General features: G+C 35.3%; 1 protein-coding gene across 1 annotated transcript in view; it reads right to left on the bottom strand.

Moving 5' to 3' along the window:
- The window catches only part of CFAP69 (cilia and flagella associated protein 69), a 54,477-nt gene that overhangs the window by 15,302 nt on the left and 18,093 nt on the right, over positions 1-21,082 (bottom strand). Inside the window, exons 7-15 of the mRNA XM_074339750.1 lie at positions 20,653-20,802; positions 20,365-20,542; positions 18,567-18,690; positions 15,181-15,229; positions 14,959-15,080; positions 12,578-12,794; positions 9,861-10,025; positions 2,463-2,632; positions 207-220 (exon numbers count right to left, since the gene is read on the bottom strand). Coding sequence (XP_074195851.1) covers positions 207-220; positions 2,463-2,632; positions 9,861-10,025; positions 12,578-12,794; positions 14,959-15,080; positions 15,181-15,229; positions 18,567-18,690; positions 20,365-20,542; positions 20,653-20,802 — 1,189 coding nt within the window. The remainder of the gene's footprint in view (positions 1-206; positions 221-2,462; positions 2,633-9,860; positions 10,026-12,577; positions 12,795-14,958; positions 15,081-15,180; positions 15,230-18,566; positions 18,691-20,364; positions 20,543-20,652; positions 20,803-21,082) is intronic.

The following is a 21,082-nucleotide window of genomic DNA, read 5'->3' as shown; positions in this document are numbered from 1 at the left end:
ACATGTATATATATTAAAGAAATAAAATCTATTATTTCAGAATCTTTCTACAAAGTTGGCACAGACAACTTAATTGGTGAATTCCACTAATTATTTAAGAAAGACATAACAACGATCTTACACACACTCTTTCTATAGACTATAAAAGAAAGACTACTTCCTAACTTGTTTTATTATATCAATATAAACAAGATACTAGAACTTACCTCAGTTTAAGTTCCTGAGAAAAGGAAAAAGAACAAATGCCTGGTATCACCAATTAAACACTGAACTTATTACGTATCTGTTATTTCTACCTTATCTCTTATACAAAAGGATTTGAAGTTGTATTGTAATAAAAGACACAGATAAATAAAACCATCATCTATTAATTTTAATCTTAGTATAACTGTGATGTGTTAAATAAAGAAGGAATAAAACCTCAAGATATTTTCTGCACTAACCTCTGCATCAATATATTGGTAGATAGTACAGGTAGTACTAATAATACTCAGCTCTGGATTTTTTACTATGCTTAACGCAGTGCTTTAGTTAATAAGAAATGGCTGTTGAAACTTAAGATCAGGTTTTCATGTTATCACTATATTCCTCTTGTCTCTACAGTGAAAAACAAATGAACGAACAAATTAGATAACCGATTAGCCCCATTCCTATAGGAATGTATCCATCTGTATGAGAGCAGAGTATTCCAGCTCTCGATATAGTGAATTTGCAATGGGTGAAACTAGTTACTTGATCTTATGGGAAGTAGTATTCATTAGAGTTTCCCCACTCCCAACTTATTTAGATATATCTGGAATACAAAAATCTGCATATAATTAATATAGACAATTTGCTGAGTTTGGACATATGTATATACTTATGTTACTATCACCACAATCCAGGTAATAAAAACAACACCTCTAAAAGTTTTCCTGTGTCCTTGGTGTTTTTTGTTTGCTTTTGTAGTAAGAACACTTAACATGAGATTCACCCACCTGACAAATTGTTAAGTACACAATACCTTACTGTCAACTATAGGCACTGTTGTATAGTGGATCCATAAGCACTATGTTGTCTAACAAATCTCTGGAATTTACTAACAATTGTAACATTATACCCATTGAATAACACCTCATACCCCCTCACCCTATCACTCTACTATCTACATACCATTGTCCACTTCTATAATTTTGACTATTTTAGAGAAATCATGTATAAGGGATACCCTTCTGTGAATGACTTATTTTACTTAGCATAATGTCTTCCAGGTCCATCTGTTATTTCAAATGGTAGGATTTCCTTCTTTTTAAAGTCTGAGTAATATTCCATTGTATATATAGACATTACATTTTCTTTATCTGTTCATCTGCTGATGGACATTTGGGTTGTTTCCATATCTTGGCTATTGTGACGAATGCTGCTATGAACATAGTGCAGCTGATACTTCAAGATCCTGATTTCAATCATTTGGGGTAAATACCCAGAAGTGAGACTGCTGGTCATATGGAAGTTCTATTTTTAATTCTTTGAGGAACCTCCAAATTGGTTTTCCATAGTGGCTGCACCATTTTACATTCCCACCAACAGTGTACAAGGGTTCCCTTCTCACCACAACCTTGCCAACACTTGTATCTTGTCTTTTTCTGATAATAATCATCCCACCAGGTGTGAAGTGATAGCATATTATAGTTTTGATTTGCATTTCTCTGAAGATTAGTGGTTCCATATGAATTTTAGGATTGTATTTTCTATTTCTATAAAAAAATAGCTGAGGATTTTAATAGGGACTGCATTGAATCCATTGATAACTTTGGGTAGTATGGAAATTTAAACAATATTAATTTTTCCAATCCATGAGTAGAGGAAGTTTTTCCATTTATTTGTGTCTGCTTTTTACCTTTCATCAGTGTTTTATAGTTTTCAGTGTGTAAGTCTTTTACCTTCTTGGCTATGTTTATTCCTAAGTATTTTATTCTTTTTGGTGTCGTTGCAAATGTGATTGTTTTCTTAATTTCCTTTTCAGATAGTTCATTATTAATGTGTGGAAATGCAACTGATTTTTGTATGTTGATTTTGTAACCAGCAACTTTAAGGAGTTAATTTATTAGTTCTAACAGCGTTTTTGGAAGAGTGTTTAGGATTTTCTACATACAAGATCATGTCATCTGCAAACAGATAATTTTACTTCTTCCTTCTGATTTGGATGTTTTTTATACTAGGACGTATAGTGTGCTGAATAAAACTGGTGAGTGTGGGCAGCCCTGCTTTGTTACTCATCTTACAGGAAAAGCTTTTGGCTTTTCATCACTGAGTGTGATGTTAGCTGTAGGCTTTTCATACGTGGCCTTTACTTGTCAAAGTAAGTTCCTTCTCTACCTAATTTTGTTGAGAGTTTTTATCATAAAAGAATGCTGATTTTTTTCTAATGTTTTTTCTGCATCTATTGAGATGACGATGTGATATTTATTTCATTCAAGCACACTGATTGACTTGCATATATGGAACCATTCTTGACTCACAGGCATACATACCTTCCTAGGAATATTATGTTCACAAAGACCAGATGAAATAAGTAATATATCAGATTGAATTTCCAAAACAATGGCCTCTTCCTTGTCATTAGACTTGCTTATTGTATTTTTAAAGATTCCTGGTATGAAAAAAAATTTTTTAAATGTAAAGTTATTAGATACTGTATTTTTATTTTGATCAATTACTGTTTTGAAATCCCTTCTTAGAAAATTTCAGCTAGGGAAACAATTTTTTTTTTTAAATTAAATTTATTGGGGTGACAATTGTTAGTAAAATTACATAGATTTCAGGTGTACAATTCTGTATTACATCATCTATAAATCCCATTGTGTGTTCATCACCCAGAGTCAGTTCTCCTTCCATCACCATATATTTGATCCCCCTTACCCTCATCTCCCACCCCCACCCCCACCCCCTTACCCTCTGGCAACCACTAAACTATTGTCTGTGTCTATGAGTTTCTGTTTCTCATTTGTTTGTCTTGTTCTTTTGTTGTTTTAGGTTTATATACCACATATCAGTGAAATCACATGGTTCTCTGCTTTTCTGTCTGACTTATTTCGCTCAGCATTACACTCTCAAGATCCATCCATGTTGTCACAAATGTTCCTATATCATCTTTTCTTACTGCTGAATAGTATTCCATTGTGTATATATACCACAGCTTCTTTATCCATTCATCTATTGAAGGACACTTTGGTTGTTTCCATGTCTTGGCCACCGCAAACAAAGCTGCAATGAACATTGGAGCACACGTGTCTTTATCTCTAAATGTTTTCAGATTTTTGGGTAGATACCCAGGAGAGGGATTGCTGGGTCATATGGCAATTCTATTCGTAATTTTTGAGGAACCTCCACACTGCCTTCCATAACGGCTGCACCAGTCTGCATTCCCACCAACAGTGTATGAGGGTTCCTTTTTCTCCACAGCCTCTCCAACATTTGTTACTATTTGTCTTGTTGATGATAGCCATTCTGACTGGGGTGAGGTGATATCTCATTGTGGTTTTGATTTGCATTTCTCTGATGATTAGTGATGTTGAGCATTTTTTCATATGTCTATTTGCCATTTGTATGTCCTCTTTGGAGAAATGTCTCTTCAAGTCCTCTGCCCATTTTCAATTGGGTTGTTTGTTGTTTTGTTGTTGAGTTGCATGAGTTCCTTGTATATTCTGGATACTAGCTCCTTATCGGAGGCACTGTTTGCAAAAATCTTCTCCCATTCAGTTGGTGGCCTCTTTATTTTGTCAATGGTTTCTTTTGCTGTGCAGAAGCTTTTAAGTTTCATATAGTCCCATTCGTTTATTTTAGCTTTTACTTCCATTGCCTTTGGAGTCAAGTTCATAAAATGCTCTTTGAACCCAAGGTCCATAAGTTTAGTACCTATGTTTTCTTCTATGCAGTTTATTGTGTCAGGTCTTATGCTTAAGTCTTTGATCCATTTTGAATTAACTTTGGTACATGGTGACAAATAGCAGTCCAGTTTCATTCTTTTGCACGTGGCTATCCAATTCTCCCAGCACCATTTATTGAAGAGGCTGTCTTTGCTCCATTGTATGTTTTTAGCTTCTTTGTCAAAAATTATCTGTCCATATTTATGTGGTTTTATTTCTGGGTTCTCAATTCTATTCCATTGGTCTATGTGTCTGTTTTTCTGCCAATACCATGCTGTTTTGATTATTGTAGCCCTGTAGTACAAGCCAAAGTCAGGAAGTGTGATACCTCCATTATTGTTCTTTTTTCTTAAGATTGCTTTGGCTATTCGGGGTCTTTTGTGGTTCCAAACAAATCTGATGATTTTTTGTTCTATTTCTTTAAAATATGCCATTGGGATTTTGATGGGGATTGCATTGAATCTGTATATTGCTTTGGGTAATATGGCCATTTTAACTATGTTGATTCTTCCAATCCATGAGCACGGAATGTCTTTCCATTTCTTTGTGTCTTCTTCAATTTCTTTCAAAAAAGTCTTATAGTTTTCAGCATATAGGTCTTTCACATCCGTGGTTAAGTTTATTCCCAGGTATTTTATTCTTTTTGTTGCAATTGCAAAAGGAATTGTTTTTTGTATTTCTTTTTTGAGATTTCATTGTTAGTATATAGGAAGGCAATGGACTTTTGTGCGTTGATTTTGTAGCCAGCAACTTTACTGTATTCGTTGATTGTTTCTAATAGCTTTTTGGTGGAGTCTTTAGGGTTTTCTATATATAGCATCATGTCATCTGCAAAGAGTGATAATTTAACTTCTTCATTCCCAATTTGGATGCCTTTTATTTCTTTCTCTTGCCTGATTGCTCTGGCAAGGACTTCCAACACTATGTTGAAAAGCAGAGGTGATAGGGGACATCCCTGTCGTGTTCCTGAACGTAGAGCAAAGGGCTTCAGTTTTTCTCCATTAATTATGAGATTAGCAGAGGGCTTGTCATATATGGCCTTTATTATGTTAAGGTATTTTCCTTCTATACCCATTTTATTAAGTGTTTTAATCATAAATGGATGTTGTATCTTGTCAAATGCTTTTTCTGCATCAATTGATATAATCATATGATTTTTGTCCTTTATTTTGTTTATGTGATGTATCACATTGATGGATTTTTGTATGTTGAACCATCCTTGTGCCCCGGGGATGAACCCCACTTGGTCGTGATGAATAATCTTTTTAATGCATTGTTGTATTCGATTTGCTAGAATTTTATTTAGGATTTTTGCATCGGTATTCATCAGAGATATTGGTCTGTAGTTTTCTTTTGTTGTGCTGTCCTTACCAGGTTTTGGTATCAGGGTAATGTTGGCCTCATAAAATGAGTTAGGGAGTACTGTCTCTTCTTCAATTTTTTTGGAAGAGTTTGTGCAGAATTGGTATTAGATCCTCTTTGAAGGTTTGGTAGAATTCACTAGTGAAGCCATCTGGTCCCGGACTTTTGCTTTTGGGAAGGTTTTGGATGACTGATTCAATTTCGTTACTGGTGATCGGTCTGTTTAGATTTTCCAGTTCTTCATGGTTCAGCCTTGAAGGCTATATGTTTCTAAGAACTTGTCCATTTCTTCTAGGTTGTTGAATTTGGTGGCATATAGTCCTTCATAGTATTCTTGGATGATCCTTTGTATTTCTGTGGTGTCCGTGATAACTTCCCTTTTACGCTTTCTGATTTTGTTAATCAGTGTCTTCTCTTTTATCTTAGTAAGTCTAGCCAAGGGTTTGTCAATTTTGTTAATCTTTTCAAAGAACCAGCTCTTTGTCACATTAATTTTTTCTATTGTCTTTTGTTCTCTATTTCATTTAGTTCTGCTCTAATTTTTGTTATTTCCTTTCTTCTGCTGACCTTGGGTTTTACTTGTTCTTCTTTTTCTAGTTCTTTAAGGTGTAACATGAGGTTATTTATTTGGGAGTTTTCTTGTTTCTTGAGATAGGCCTGTAATGAGATAAATTTCCTCTTAAAACTGCTTTCGCTGCATCCCAAAAATTTTGGTAGGATGTATTTTCATTGTCATTTGTTTCTATGTATCTTTTGATCTCTCCTCTAATTTCTTCTTTGACCCAGTCCTTCTTTAAAAGTATGTTGTTTAATCTCCATGTATTTGTGTTTTTCCCGCTTTCTTTTTACAGTTGATATCCAATTTCAAAGCCTTGTGATCAGAGAATATGCATGGTATGATTTCAATCTTCTTAAATTTGTTGAGACTGATTTTATGTCCCAATATATGGTCTATCCTTGAGAATGTTCCATGTACACTAGAAAAGAATGTATAGTCTGATGTTTTAGGATGAAGTGCTCTATAAATGTCAATTATGTCCATTTCATCTAATGTGTCATTTAGGGCTACTATTTCGTTATTTATTTTCTGTTTGGATGATCTATCCATAGCTGTCAATGATGTATTTAAGTCCCCTAGTATAATTGTGTTTTGGTCAATTTCTCCCTTTAGTTCTGTTAGTAGTTGCTTGGTGTATTTCGGTGCTCCCTGATTGGGGGCATAAATATTGATGACTGTTATGTCTTCTTGTTGTACAGTCCCCTTCACCATTATGAAATGTCCATCTTTGTCTCTTGTTATCTTTTTCACCTTGAAGTCTGTTTCATTCGATATCATTATGGCTACACCTCATTTTCTCTGGGTACCATTTGCTTGGAGTGTCAATTTCCACCCTTTCACTTTGAGTCTATGCTTGTCCTTGTAGCTGAGATGTGTCTCTTGGAGACAGCATATGGTTGGGTTTAGTTTTTTGATCCAATCTGCTACTCTTGCCTTTTTTTGGTGAGTTCAGTCCATTTACATTTAGGGTGATTATTGATATGTGAGGATTTCCTGTCATTCTATCTTTAGTTTTCTGGTAAGGCTGTGTCTCCATTGTTTCTTTGCCTTTTTGTTGTTGTCTATTATTTCTGTGTGGTGGTATTCTATGATGTTTACCTCTGTTTCTTCTTTTATTTCAGTATATATTTCAGTTCTGGATTTTTTTGAGTGGTTACCCTTAAGTTTATGTAAAAGAAAGTTTGATATTTAGAGTATTCCATTATCTTCAGCACGCTTACTTTCTCCATTCCCATATTCCGGTTCAGGCCTTTACTCTCCCCCTTTTTGAGTTTTGGTTGCCACAAATTGTCCCTGTTGATGGTGGTCGAATAGCCTCCTTTAGTATTTCTTGTAGTGCAGGTCGTGTATTAGAAAATTTAGGGAAACAATTTTAAAAGTGTCTATTTTCATTGCATAGTTGCCCAGAAGCTGCAGACAGATGATGATAGATGGATTCTTTGAACTCTTAATAAATCAGTAGCCTCATCTATATAGAAGTTCTAGTACAGAATTAACGTTGTGTCATTAAGAGGCCCTAACAACCTGGTACTTTGCTCAGTAAACAAAACCATTTAAAAATATGCAGTTTCATGAGGCAGAAATGAGTGCCTTTGTAAATATACAACCCCAATGCCTGATCATAGCTTGCCTCATCTCTTCTCCTCATGGCTAATTGGGTCAATTTTAATTCAAGGTGGAAGACCTCCATAGGTATGTTTTCTGTTCTTGTTACTTCTTTCTGCATCCTCTCCTTGTGTCTATATGAAAGTGTCCTCAACAATTTTAGGTAGCAGTATTCCCATGTCCTTTAAAATCTGTCCCTTGTTTCTAATCAAAATTTTAAAAGACATGAAAATAGCCACTTACGCTGATGGAATGATATTTACAATAAGATTTTGCCTCAAAAAGGAATTTTCCTTTAGGCTTTAAATGAGGAACGAAAGTCATTTTCCTCTGCTAAAGAGGTCACTGGCATTAGCGGAAGGTGTGGAGCTATTTTCCAAAATAGAAGGACCATGGAAATCAAAGGCTATCTTCACAGGTGGCCCTGAAGGGATGATTATTGGTTCTGTGAGGATGAAATACAGGTGGGGGATCAGACCTAGGGAGGCCAGCTGAGCAGGCTGGAGACCCAGTGCAGGGGCAGGCCACGGACGGAGGGACCTCCATGGCTTTATCAGGAACACCTTATAGGTAACCCAGCTGTCTGCCCACAGGTCTGCTTCTCCTTTCTAGATGATCTCATTCTCCTTTCTACCTGGGTACAGGCACATCACTTTCCCATGTTATGTTACCATTGAATTATTTTCTTTATAATTCACTATCCTTTAATTAACTCCCTCCCTTTACCCTCTCCTTGTTCTATTCTAAATCATCCGATATATTTTTTCCAGATTCCTCTAAAACAGCATTATACACATAACTCCCCTGATCAAAACTATGAGTGGTTCCCCATACCTAAAGAGGATAGAATTAAAACTATTATCTGCCACTCAAAACTCTTTCTGGGTTGGCCCCTAACTAGACAGATAATAAACCTTATCTCACAGTATCTGTCTTCATGAAACTCTGACTCCACTTAAGCTAGCTCTGAACACATCATCATGTATATTTTAGCACCATGTCTCTGTTCAGGCTGTCCCTTTTCCCCCCTCTTGAAAGTAGCCTGCCATTCCAACTCAGTAAAGGTTCCTGTTCAGATTGCCTCGACTTGAAAACTTCCCAAATCTTTTCGTTTCTATGGTGTTTATTCTGTGACTCGTTAGGTGCCTTACTGATGGAGCATGGTAACGCACGCTAGCTTCTATGATATACGTCTTTTCTTTTGTTCTCATTAAGGGCAAGGTCGCCAGTGTCCGCTCTGTGCGTGTTTGTAATCCAAGTGCCTATACGGAAGGTGTATAAACACGTACATTTACAATGCAGTTATATTTGTTGAGCATATTACTACTGCAGAGCCCTCTGTTAGATTCAATAAGAACTCACATGATAAAGATCAACTTCTTTCAAGTTAAAGGGAGAAGGTGCTAAGAAAAGAACCCTTGCTATTTGTTTTCCCATTTCCCTGCCCCACTTCCCACCCAGGTAAGGTTAAGACTTCTTCTCGGACATATGGGAACTGTATTTCCTGACTCCATCCAGTTAGGCTAGGGGTCTTAGGACTGAGTTCTGTACCATGGAATGTGCACACAAGTGAGAAAATCTACTTTCAGGTTTGGTCATCCTAAGCAAACTCATCAAGGAAGTGAATATTTCTGCCCGGCCCCCTTTTCGATATCCTTATTTTGCTTACTAGTATTATTATTAGAGAGCACCACTCCATTCCACTAATGAGAGAAGAGTAGGCACTTCAATTTAATAGGCAGAAGAGTTTCTGAGGAGGCATTTGTAATTAATTGACATCCAGCAAATTATGTCACTTACTCAGGAGGCAAACACTGAATATGAATATGACTGAAATAGCTCTTACTTTTCAAACAGAAAAGGTTAGGGCTGGAGGACTATTTATTTTTTACTTAACAAAAGGTAAAAAGCTTTTGTGTGGGTTTCTGAATTTTACACTGACCTCACATGTGATGTATTTTGGGGATAAAGTGACTTAGCATAGTTGATTCTAAGTTGAAAATCAAGGATCTCCTGGTATTTCATGTTAGAAAAGAAGCTCCAGTGTACATTTCTGTATGTACCATTGTATCAGTGTTCTGGTACATCAGATGCACTGATAAATGTAATATTATCCTCTTTTAAAATGACTCCAAAAGGCTTGGCCAGAAAGTGGTGATCTTATTATTAGAAGAATGAAACAAACAATAGCCCATTAAAAAAAAAATAGCCCTAATAAAATAGTACCTGAATTGAGAAAACAAATGTGTAAGGGATGAGTTTCAGTAAAGAAACTGATTTCTAGCAACAATATGAAACAAAAATCAAGAAAATATTTAGGAGTGTCTCAGCTATAAAAACAAAATAAATTTGTAGAAAACATTGCAAACAAAACTTCTAACTTATATATAGTCTACTTCCATCAGTACCAAACATGCTATGTTTACCTATCAGTTGCTGAATTGCTCTCTTTTCACAAAGGTCCGCATTTACAGTCTCATCCTCAAGGGAGACCATGGCTCTCAGGAGCCTTAAGGTGTAACGCATATGGGCGAGCTTGTTGCCACGGCCGCCTGTACCATGAAAACTGTTACCGTGAATAAAGAAGGAATCTGTAAAGAAACAGTAATAATTTACTTTCATCAAGAAACTTAAAACATTTCAAATGATAAAACTGAATATATCAGACATCTTATATCTAACTATAAGTTGTTTTTTAGAGAAATATTATTCCTTCCCCTTCCTCCTTTTATTTCCAGAATAGAAATACGTGCTTTTACATATTCTTCAAATGTATCATATTGTATGTATCTTTTGTAACTTGCTTCTGTTACTCAACATTGTTTTCCAAATTATTCACATTGTCAAAAGTAGATCTAGATTGTTCATTTTAATTGTTTTTGGCATTCGTCTTAGAAATAAATCACAGTTTTGCCATTCACTAGTACAAACTGCTACAACGAACATTCTGGTTTATGTCTTTTCATTCCCACTGAAAAGAGTTTTGCCATGTGACACCATGTGAAACGAGTTTTGCCATGTGAATCATACAGGTTATACCCATATTGAATTTTATTGAAGTTGCCAAATTGTTTCCCAAAGTGGTTATATGGATATAATGTGTAAGACTAATAGAGTCTTCCCAATCTGTTGAATGCGAAATGGTAGTTCATTGTTATCTTAATTTGCATTTCTGATTACCAGTGCGGTTGAAAATCTATTAAAGTCTTTTAGAAAACTGAGATTTTTCTCTGTCACTTGGCAGTCTCTCTGTTTACTTCTCTACAGAGTTATTTCCTTTTTGATATGTAGGAGTTATGAACCTGGATTCTAATCCTTTATCAGTCACAGGGGTAGTAAATGTCTTCTCTCAATTTGTAGATTTATATTTTACTCAGATTTTGTCATAGAGACATTTCTAAGTTTTACAGTAGTTAAATGCATCAGTCTTCTCCTGTATAGTTTAAGCTCTTCTGATTTTTAAAAATCTTTTCTTACCCTGTTATCATAAAGATATTTTCCCATGTTTTCTTCTAATAATTTTACAATTTAACTTTTCATATTTAAGGCTTTAATTCATTTTGTAACTGATTTTTTTTAAACAAGGTGAAAGGATCTAATTTTATTTTTTCCCCTGGAGGACCAACTGCCCCAGCACCATCCTTCCCTCATTGACTGGCAATATCATCTCTGATAAGGCCAGACTCCCATACATTCCATTTCATTGGTCTATTCCTGGCCTCGTACCACACAGTTTTAATTACTATAGCTTCATGGTAGTAGGTCTTGAAAAATAGCAAGGCAAGTCCTCCTTTTTTCTTTATAAGGTTGTTTTAGAAGTAGCTCTATGTTTAAAGCTAAAAAAAAAAAAAGTTCAAAATACTGTTCTGAGTGTTGTGTATTGGTTAAAAATGTGGGTCCTGGAGCTAGACTGCCTGCATTAAATCCTGGCTCTGCCACTCATTGTTTGGCTGGGAACAAGTTTTTTAATTTCTCTTATTGATTTCTACCCATCTGATAATCAAGGATAACAATAGTACCTATAACTCCTAGATCTGTTGTGTGGACTAAATGAGTTAATACTTGTAAGGTGGTTAAGACCTACCACATAGTAGGTACTCAGTAACTGTTAGCTATCAGTCTTCCTCTTATTAGGCAGCCTTTTGTCTTTTGCTTATAGTCTTTGGTAAACATAAATAGTACGATAATGATACTATCTTCTGTAAACATGAATGATATAAAGGATAGGAGAATTGTTTTATTTAGTGTGGAGTAATTTAACAAGACTAAATTTAGTAACTCAGCATATTAGAAATTAGAGAAAAAAATAAGCTATCATTTTTTCCTCTCTCATGGATACATGAGTGATATTCCTGATCGAATGAAAATGCACAATATAAAATTATTTCTAGAGCAAAATACTATCAGAAAAGAATGCAGTATCTTCTTTTTATATTTTTTAAAAAGATGTATTTCTTATTTCTTTTATAAGAATTATGAGAATTGAAATAAAATATTCAACAAATTGGGATGCTGGTAATTTGGTAGACTACGTGTGGCATCATTACTTCTGATGTGAGATGTGGATTTTAAGCCCCATGAAGGTAGATTTTATTTATTTTGAACATAAATGTATCTTTAGCTGCTAAAACAGTATCTGGTACCTATGGCACATTCGACAAATATTTGTTGAATGAATAATTAAAATATTGCCAGGACTTAGTATAATTGTTGGATAGGCCTAATTATACAAAACTTTATGGCAGATTGTATGTATCATTTTTTTTTCTTTACTGAGAGGTGTGCATCAGCTATAGTTATGACGTTTACTGTCTGATTTTAAATGAAATTTCAGATCTTTTTTTCTTAAAACATGTGAATAACATCAAAATCAGAGGAAGACAGATTTATGTTTTACTCTTTGCTTTAATTTTAAAAATATTTTTCTATGCATATTTTGAAAATTCAATTAAAATATATAGTTTGAATTTTTTATTAAATTCATTGGGATGACATTGGTTAATAAAATTATATAGATTTCAAGTGTATAATTCTACAATATATCATCTATATATATTGCATTGTGTGCTCACCACCCAAAGTCAAATCTCCTTCCCCATATATTAGATTAGAATTTTGACAGGAATCTTGAAAGACCACTCACCTTCGCTCTCACACCATTTTAGAAATGCCAGGATTCGAGCATTTCCCTGGCACAACATATAGTCTTCTATTAATAAAGGAGCCACTGATGACAAAGTGGCAATTGCATGCAGTTGTAATTCTTCATACTGTGCTGCGGACCATTCAATTATTTTGTGTTTCTCAGGCTTTTTAACATAGGTAAACAAAGCCAAAACAACTCTGCCATCAATTAGTAGCTATGAGAAAGGGCAGGCAGTATTTTGTTAAAAATCTAAGAAAATAAGATAAAACATTTCCAATTTGATATTTTATTGATCATTTCAAAATATTTCCTTCCTAAAGATCTCAACCTATGTGAACACCCAAAAAAGATAAAAACAACTTAATAATAACAACAGTTGGCTATGATCCCCTCTTTCTGTGATATGTACTCTGTAGCTGACAATAAATAATATAAAGTAAGCATTATTTTTTTAAAATCTATGCTGCTTATATATGTAGTTTAATTCCTCCTTATCATAAAACCACAGGAATAGAAAATTTGGGGCAAATAAACTGCTGGTATTTCTCTCTTCTCTCCTTTTTTTTATTTTAAAGGAAACATTTCACAGACTCAAATGTGTACTATAAAAATCAGTTTTGTCTGAAGTAATGACTATGGCTAATTTTTAAGCACACACAACAGGACTTATACAAATATTCTGTCCAATGAATGCCAGTCAGATCACGAGTCATATTTAATTACATGCCTAGAATTTTAAAATTATATTAAATTCATGATTTCAATAAAAATAAAAAAGGATGCATAGCTATTATGTGACAATCAGTTATTAATATTGTAGCCAATGCTGATTGATGCATACTTGTGGTTCACAAGATAGAAACACACCATGTGCTAAATTCTATTCAATTTTCTTTTCATTTGGCATTATTCTATAAAGACTTATTCACAATAATATCTATGAATTTTTCTCGGGTTTCTACCAGTCCACATGAAAAGAACACAAGATTTAAGATTGAGAAAACAAGAATGACAAGTAGTTCTAGCATTACGGTAAATAGTAAGTGGATAACATTTTTGAAAAAGTCTATAAACTGCAAATAACAGTACACATGTTCATTATCACTACTATGACCGAGCCACTAATATATTTAACACAAAAAAATTAGTTGATTCCACTGCTTGCAGTGGAAGCTTTAAGAAGCTTGCCATAGTGTTTGTGCCATTTAATTGTTTCAATTTAAACTGGTAAACTATAGTGTAAAAGTTATTTATTATCTTTATATGTATCATGTTAATAGTTATATAATATTCTATTATAACAAGAAACCGTATTTTATTGAATACTTTCTATTTGGCATTCCAGAAAATACACTGAGGTCGTATAGAGTATTTATTTTTGATATAAATGATAGTTATAACTGTAAAGACAATTTTTCTTTTTCTGAGCATTTTTTAATTATGTATTCCTCAAGGCGGCATTACCAAGAAAATCTGAGCTCTTTTAATTCTCATAATAATTCCATGAAGTAGGTATTAGACCCATTTTGAGGTTGAGATACCTGGGATTTAGAGAAACTAAACAGCCTACCCTAACTAAAGCCTTAACCACTATGTTATGTCACCTTTATGTTATCATTAATAATATTGATAAAATGAATTCCCAGTTCTTCTTCATGGTAATCCCTTGGAGCTTGAAAGTGTTTTAGGACTAAAACGAAATTTCACTGAATGCAGCAAATAACTAAACTAATGAAACTGTTAGTAGGACATTTTTTCTATCACTTTATAGTTTACAAAGCCTGCATCTAAATCTCACAATAGCCCTGTGAGCAGGGCAGAAGTATTAGAACTCTCCTTTTACATTAGGAAGAACTGCGCCTTAGAAAGTTGAGGTAATTTTGCCAAGGCCACAGAGCTAGTAGGTGATAAGACAGAAGTGAAATTTTAGTCTATAGTTCTTCAAATTACATCATGCTGTTATATAGGATATTAAGTATTAAGATAAATGGAGAAAAAGCAGGTTCATAAGGGTTTGAGATTGGCGGCACAGAGGTTAGCATTCATTCCTCCAGCAGAATCAACACTTGATTCTATGGTCAGAGATAGACTATTTGGCTGGATGGGCCTATATGGATCTTCTTTCATTTTATGTTCTCTTACTGAGAAGATTTAAATATGTAAATAAATCTCAAGGGTTCTCCTGCTTTTCTTTGGTTTATGGTTTAAATTTAGGTAAGTTCATTATTTACAGATAAGCAAAGGAAATTTTGAAAACAGTAAAATTCTGGCCAACGAGAGTTTGTTACTTTCTCTGGTAAATCATTTACAGTCATGACTTTTAAAATGTTATACTACAAAGTGAATTGATTTTAATTTTTGTTTTGATTACTCTTTACCTGTACAGTAGGTAAATCTTTACATAAGATCACGATTATATTGAATAGCAACTTCTTCAACTCAAAATCTTCATAGGAATTAGAAAGCTTAAGACCTTTTACCAAAGGATTTTGACTTTTTACTGTAAGGGGACAAAAAAGAAAGAAAGAGTAAAATAAAAGCTAATATGATGTATTAAGATTTATCGAGATAATTATAGATTGAAAATTTTATGATTTTACCTTCATTAAAGGTTGCAAATAGTATCAAATCCCTGGTAAAGCCACATTCCTAATATACACACACAAAACAAACAGAAGGATAAATTAATTAATGGAAATTAAGTTACAGATGCCCATATTTACCTAACATATGACTATCAGATTTCTCTTGTCATTCATTTGATTAACAAAGCACTAATAATAGGAAGGGATGAAAGCAAGAAAATAAAAGCATATAGCCAGATCAATTTTTAATTTATTAAACATTAAAATTATTTGTGTAGGTTCTAAGAAATAGTTTACATTATTCAAGAATAAGATGCTGTTTAAAATTTGGTTAAGAATGCAAAATGTATTGAGTACAAGTTACGTATGTAACTCATTATTTATACCTTCAAACAACAAGTAAGGGAAGAAAATAGTTATTTTCAACAGCTTTTCTTCTTAAACAACCACGCTCCCCATCCCAACCCCAACCACTCTCAGGATGTCAACGGTTTGGTCAAGCAATGATGAAACAGTTCCTACTAAATATGAAAAGCCCTGAAGAATGGCCAGAACTGCAAACATTTCAGTATGACAGAACTCATTCCTGACAGAGATGTCCTAATTGGACTTTATACATTAGGAAGAGCTGATAGGGGCAAACTCTGGGCTTTTGAGTTTGCAGCTTTATATACCTTCTACTTTAGGATCAATACGTTTTTTTTTTGTTTGTTTGTTTGTTTTTTAAGTGAGGATGTTATTTCTTTGACACATTCATGGTATTCACTTGAATGTTTGCAAGGATGCCAATAAGAACTTACTGACCTACCAGGGCTTCCAGAGAAACATACAGGTCCACCTACACATTGCAGCCTTGACAAGGAAGCTATTAGGATTGTTTCCCCATTTGCACAGGGTGAGGAATGACAATTAAGTTCGAGAACTCATCCTAGAAAAAGCACTACATACCATGTTTCCCCCAAAATAAGACTGGGTCTTATATTAATTTTTGCTCCAAAAGATGCATTAGGGCTTATGTTCAGGGGATGTCATCCTGAAAAATCATGCTAGGGCTTATTTTCTGGTTAGGTCTTCTTTTCGGGAAAACATGGTACCTCTCTGCTGAATGTCACTACGGTCACTTCAAAGTACTCCCCTTGGGAAGGTATGCACAGATGCCATTGCCTAGTCCACCCTTCAAAGCAATTTTGGAACTCTTTCTGTAATGGCTATCAGAGCTGTCATCATATTACCCTTGATGTCCTGAATGTCATCAAAATGTCTGCCTTTCAATATTTCCTTTATCTTCGGTTAGAGAAAAAAGTCACTGGGGCCCAGATCAAGTGAGTAGGGAGGGTGTTCCAACACAGTGATTTGTTTACTGGTTAAAAACTCCCTCACAGACAGTGCCGTGTGAGCTGGTGCATTGTTGTGATGCAAGAGCCATGAATTGTTGGTGAAAAGTTCAGGCCATTTTCGTCTAACTTTTTCACTTCCAAATAGTGAACTTGGTTAACTGTTTGTACAATTGGTACAAATCCATAATGAATAATCCCTCTGATAGCAAAAAAGGTTAGCAACATTGTTGCAACAAGTTCGCAAACTTAATTGTCAGACCTCGTATGCATCCTGTGAGTGTTCTCTTATGTTGGGATCACTCGACGTCCATTAACGTGGGGCTGTGGCCTTCACTGCCAAATTTCCTTTAAGTGCAACTTAGAAAGTATGTGGCTGACATGTGAATATTATTGCCAAAAATCCCTACTTTGGGATGTCAATCATTCAATGATTTTTACATTATAAAATATGGGGTAGCTAAGCTTCTGATATGGCTCAGTGCTCCTATTATTATAGAAATCTTCCTGCAGGTAACAATGAAAAATTCTGAACAAAATATAAAAACACCTGTCTGCGACCAAAACCAAGCAGGTACTGGAGGGGAGTCAGGCCTTTGAGGAGGGAAATGGCACCACATGAGTTTTCCTTTTTCTTAAAATGGCTTTTAGAATGAGGCCAGGCTCTAGCCTGCACCTCATGGGGATGCTAAAACTCAGGGTAAACCTGGCTTGAGGAACCAGAGGACAGAGGCAATCATGGGGCAACCACCGCTACTGGAAAGTGAAGGGAGGAATCCCATAAAGGAGGGGGGCCAGAGAAAGGGAACCTCAATTTCTGTGTATAAACTTCCCAAGTCTCTGGCTGATGCCTGAACCACAGTAGGGCAGGGAATACTCAAGCATCCCATGTAAGGCTAAAAGAATCGAACCGAGATTTGAGCTGCCATCCATCATCGGGATGAGGCTAGCCAAACTACATGCCTATTAATACGAAAAAAATAAATACTTTTCAGAGGAATACACCAGAATTCACCATCAAGATGCTCATAAGGAATGGAAAGACAGGGACTCTCAGCAGAAAAATAGAAACTATAAAAAGGAACCAAAAGGAAATTCTAAAACTGAAAAATATAACAGCTGAAATAAAAATGTATTAGACGGGATTAACAGCAAATGAAGATGACAGGAGAAAAGTCAGTGAATTTAAATATATAGACCAACACAAATTATCCAATCTGAAGAACAGAGAGAAAAAAGATTGAAAAAAGTGAATAGAGCCTCACAAACTTGTGAAACAATATCAAAAAGTTGAACATACATGTAATCAGAGTTCCAAAAGGAGAGAATCGGGCTGAAAAAATATACTTGAAGAATGTGACTAAAAATTCTCCAAATTTAGTAAAAGACCTAAATTGACATATTCAGGAAGTTCTAGGAACTTCAAGCAGGATAAATACAAAGAAAATCACATCTTGGAACATCATAGTAAAACTGCTAAAAACCAAAGACAGAGTGAAAAATCTTTGAAAACCATCAGAAAACAAAATGAGACATTTTACACGGGAGAAGAACAATTTGAAACAACAAATACTTCTTATCAGAAACAATGGAGGCCAAAGGACAGTGGAGCAATATCTTTAAAGTGCTAAAAGAGAAAAATTGCAACCTAGAATTCTATATTCTGTGAACACAGGTTTCTAAGAATTAAAATGAACTAAAGATCTTTTCAGATAAAAGAAAGGAGGAGAATCTGTTGCCAGCATCCAGCCTATCTGCACCACAAGAAATGGTACAGGAAGCAGTCAGGTGAAACAGAAATGATCATCAGATAGAAACTCATATCATCAGGAAGGAAAGAAATGCATCATAAATGGTAAATATGTGGGTAAATTATAAAATATGAGGAAGGGCCTCAAGTTTCCAAAGATGATGGAAAGAAGAATTGGCAGAGTGAGGACACCGGTTGACCATCATGACATTACAACTTAACTGAACGTTACAACCAAGTACATATTACAACACAGTCTAGTTCTCCCTCCCCTCACTCGTACTCAATTAAAATTAATACCATTTACTCATACTTACAATCATTGGTGCTTCAGGATTTTGAGCTATAATTGTAGTGATCACTAATATATCATTTCTAAGCTGACGATCATAATGACTAAAGCCTCTCATAAACAGATTTTTAAATACTTCCTTCAAAGCCCTAGAAAGGAAAACCGTATTTTTAGAACCACAATTTTTTTATAGGACGACCACTTAGGTATCTGTCAACAAAATTTTCCGTTTTATATTATACTAGTCATTTCAAAGTATTTCTCATCTTTCCTGTATTTCCAAATCTGCCTCTAACTCACTGTAGTGGACTATCCAGGTAGTAAGAAGCCATCAACCCAATCCATGCATGATGGTCAAAATGCTCTAAAATAAAGACTCGATCACATCATTTTCCTTTCTGAAACTACTCAAAGGCTTTTTGTTGTTCTTAGGATAAAGTCCTACTGTGTTACCAAGGCTTATCAGGCCTTCCATGGTACTTACAGTTCCTGCTAACATCCTCAGCTTCATCTCGCACTATTCTACCCTGTACTCTCTGCTCTCACCACAGCGAAATGCTTTCAGTTTTTTGATTTTGCTGAATTCTGTTTTCACTTCTGTTCCCCCGTCCAGGATGCTGTCCACATGCAAAACTCTTCTGTGTTGCCAGTTCCTACTTATCATTCAGGTGCCAGGTTAGGGTTCATCAGGAAGCATTTATTAACTCTCCAAGTCTGGGTCAGCTTCCCTGCACAATGCCGCTGTACTTCCTAGGACCCACTTGTCCTTGTGATAACAGCACCCTTAGTTTTATGCAGGCTTCACTCTTTCCCCACTTTTGGTCTTGTGAACTGCCTTTGCTTCCTTTTCGCCAGAGCTGTCCTTCTCTCTGTCACAAGTAATTCACTCTGGAATGGGAGTATGGCCAACACCAGAATGCCCAGGGCCAATGGGGACTCGATGGGAAGAATTTTCTTTGCACTTTCAGAAGAGCAAGTTTTCTCTGCTTGATTTGGGCTTGTGAGGTTGTGAACTCAGACTTCCTAGGTCTCACCATGTGGACCTTGTGAAGAAAACCAACACAGTGGAAGACAGTAAGGAAGGATGAAAAGGGCCCAGTCCCGAAATTTGCTGAGCCTTGAATACATGAAACCAGTTTTATTCATAACTTGGTAGTTACATTAGCCCATAAATTTCCTCTACGGCTTAAATCAGTTGCGTTAGGTGTTCAGTCACTTGCAAGCAAAAACGTACTGATTCACCTTCTTCTGGAAAACATGTAACACCTTGCGATAGTCTCTTTTGTGACCTTTAGTACGCTCCCTTTTTGTTGCCTACTTACTTGTCCACCTCTCCTACCGTAATGCAAATTTCACGAGAGCAAAGATCATGTCTGTATTGTTTTCAATTGTCTTTCTATGGTGGAGGACTGAACTTGAGCAGATAAGAATTCCTTGATGAGTAAATGAAAAAGTAACTAAAGCCTGACTCATATTATTTCTAATGCTTGTTGCAGTACCTAGAAGACAATAAGTATTCAAAAAATTGATTTACTGAAGGAACAAAGGAAATAGACTTTGAAATGTCTAATTTTACTTTACACATATTCAAAAACATACTTTAGTCTTGTTAACAAGCTACTTTAAAAGCCTTCCACCTATGAAAAAACGGCTTGTAGTTTTGGAGATGCATTTATACCATGGCACCAAAAAGATGTCCTGAAACTGAGCCACTATATGAATCAAAAGCCTAACTGCACACGAATTCAAACAAACATGTTAGTTATGTCACTGACCATCACCTCAAGGTTAAAAAATATTCCTATCTAACCACATATACTTACAGCAAACATTCCAAGCTACTAAGCTGTTGTATGATTTCTTGTTTGGAAGATTTTTCCAATAGGTTCCAAAGTATTTCTGATGAACGAAACAGAAGCTGTCCAGAGGGATCTGGATCAGTGAGGTGAGCACAGAGCCCACTGGCGGCTTGTGCTTTCATCATCAAAGTACAGTTCACGTCTGCAAATAAATTGAAAAATTATTTGTTATGTTGCCCAGTCTTGACATCATCATTAGATAGAAACAAAAGTAGCTGAGAATAAAGTATTCAAAGTTAAGAATATACTAACCAGAAGTGGAGAGATGTTGTAGAGCTTTAAGTACCCAGAGTTTCTCAACAAGTTGATTTTCAAGCCAGGCCAGCGACTGGACCATACTGGTTGCCAATCCTCCGACTTCAGCCATTTGAATCTTATAGGATGAGCTGGCTGGCTGGTAACCTAACAACAATTAGTTGACACATATGTATAGTTATCTCACACAGTAAGTCACCTACATTACAACAAAGGAATGAGTAATTTATTATTAAACAACAGCAACAAAACTTTTTACCAGTGTATGACATTTTAAAATGGTTTCGCACAGGGATCGGCAAACTTTTTCTATAAAAGGCCAGGTAGTATTTTAGGTCCGGCAGGTGGTAAGGTTTCCATTTCACATACTCAACTCTGTGACCATAGCATGAAAGCAGGTGTAAACAATATAAAAATAAATGGGCAT

Source organism: Rhinolophus sinicus, linkage group LG09 (assembly GCF_036562045.2).
Source record: "Rhinolophus sinicus isolate RSC01 linkage group LG09, ASM3656204v1, whole genome shotgun sequence".
NCBI lineage: Eukaryota > Metazoa > Chordata > Mammalia > Chiroptera > Rhinolophidae > Rhinolophus > Rhinolophus sinicus.
Note: the sequence above shows the minus strand (reverse complement) of the source record. Positions and strands in the feature narration are given on the sequence as shown.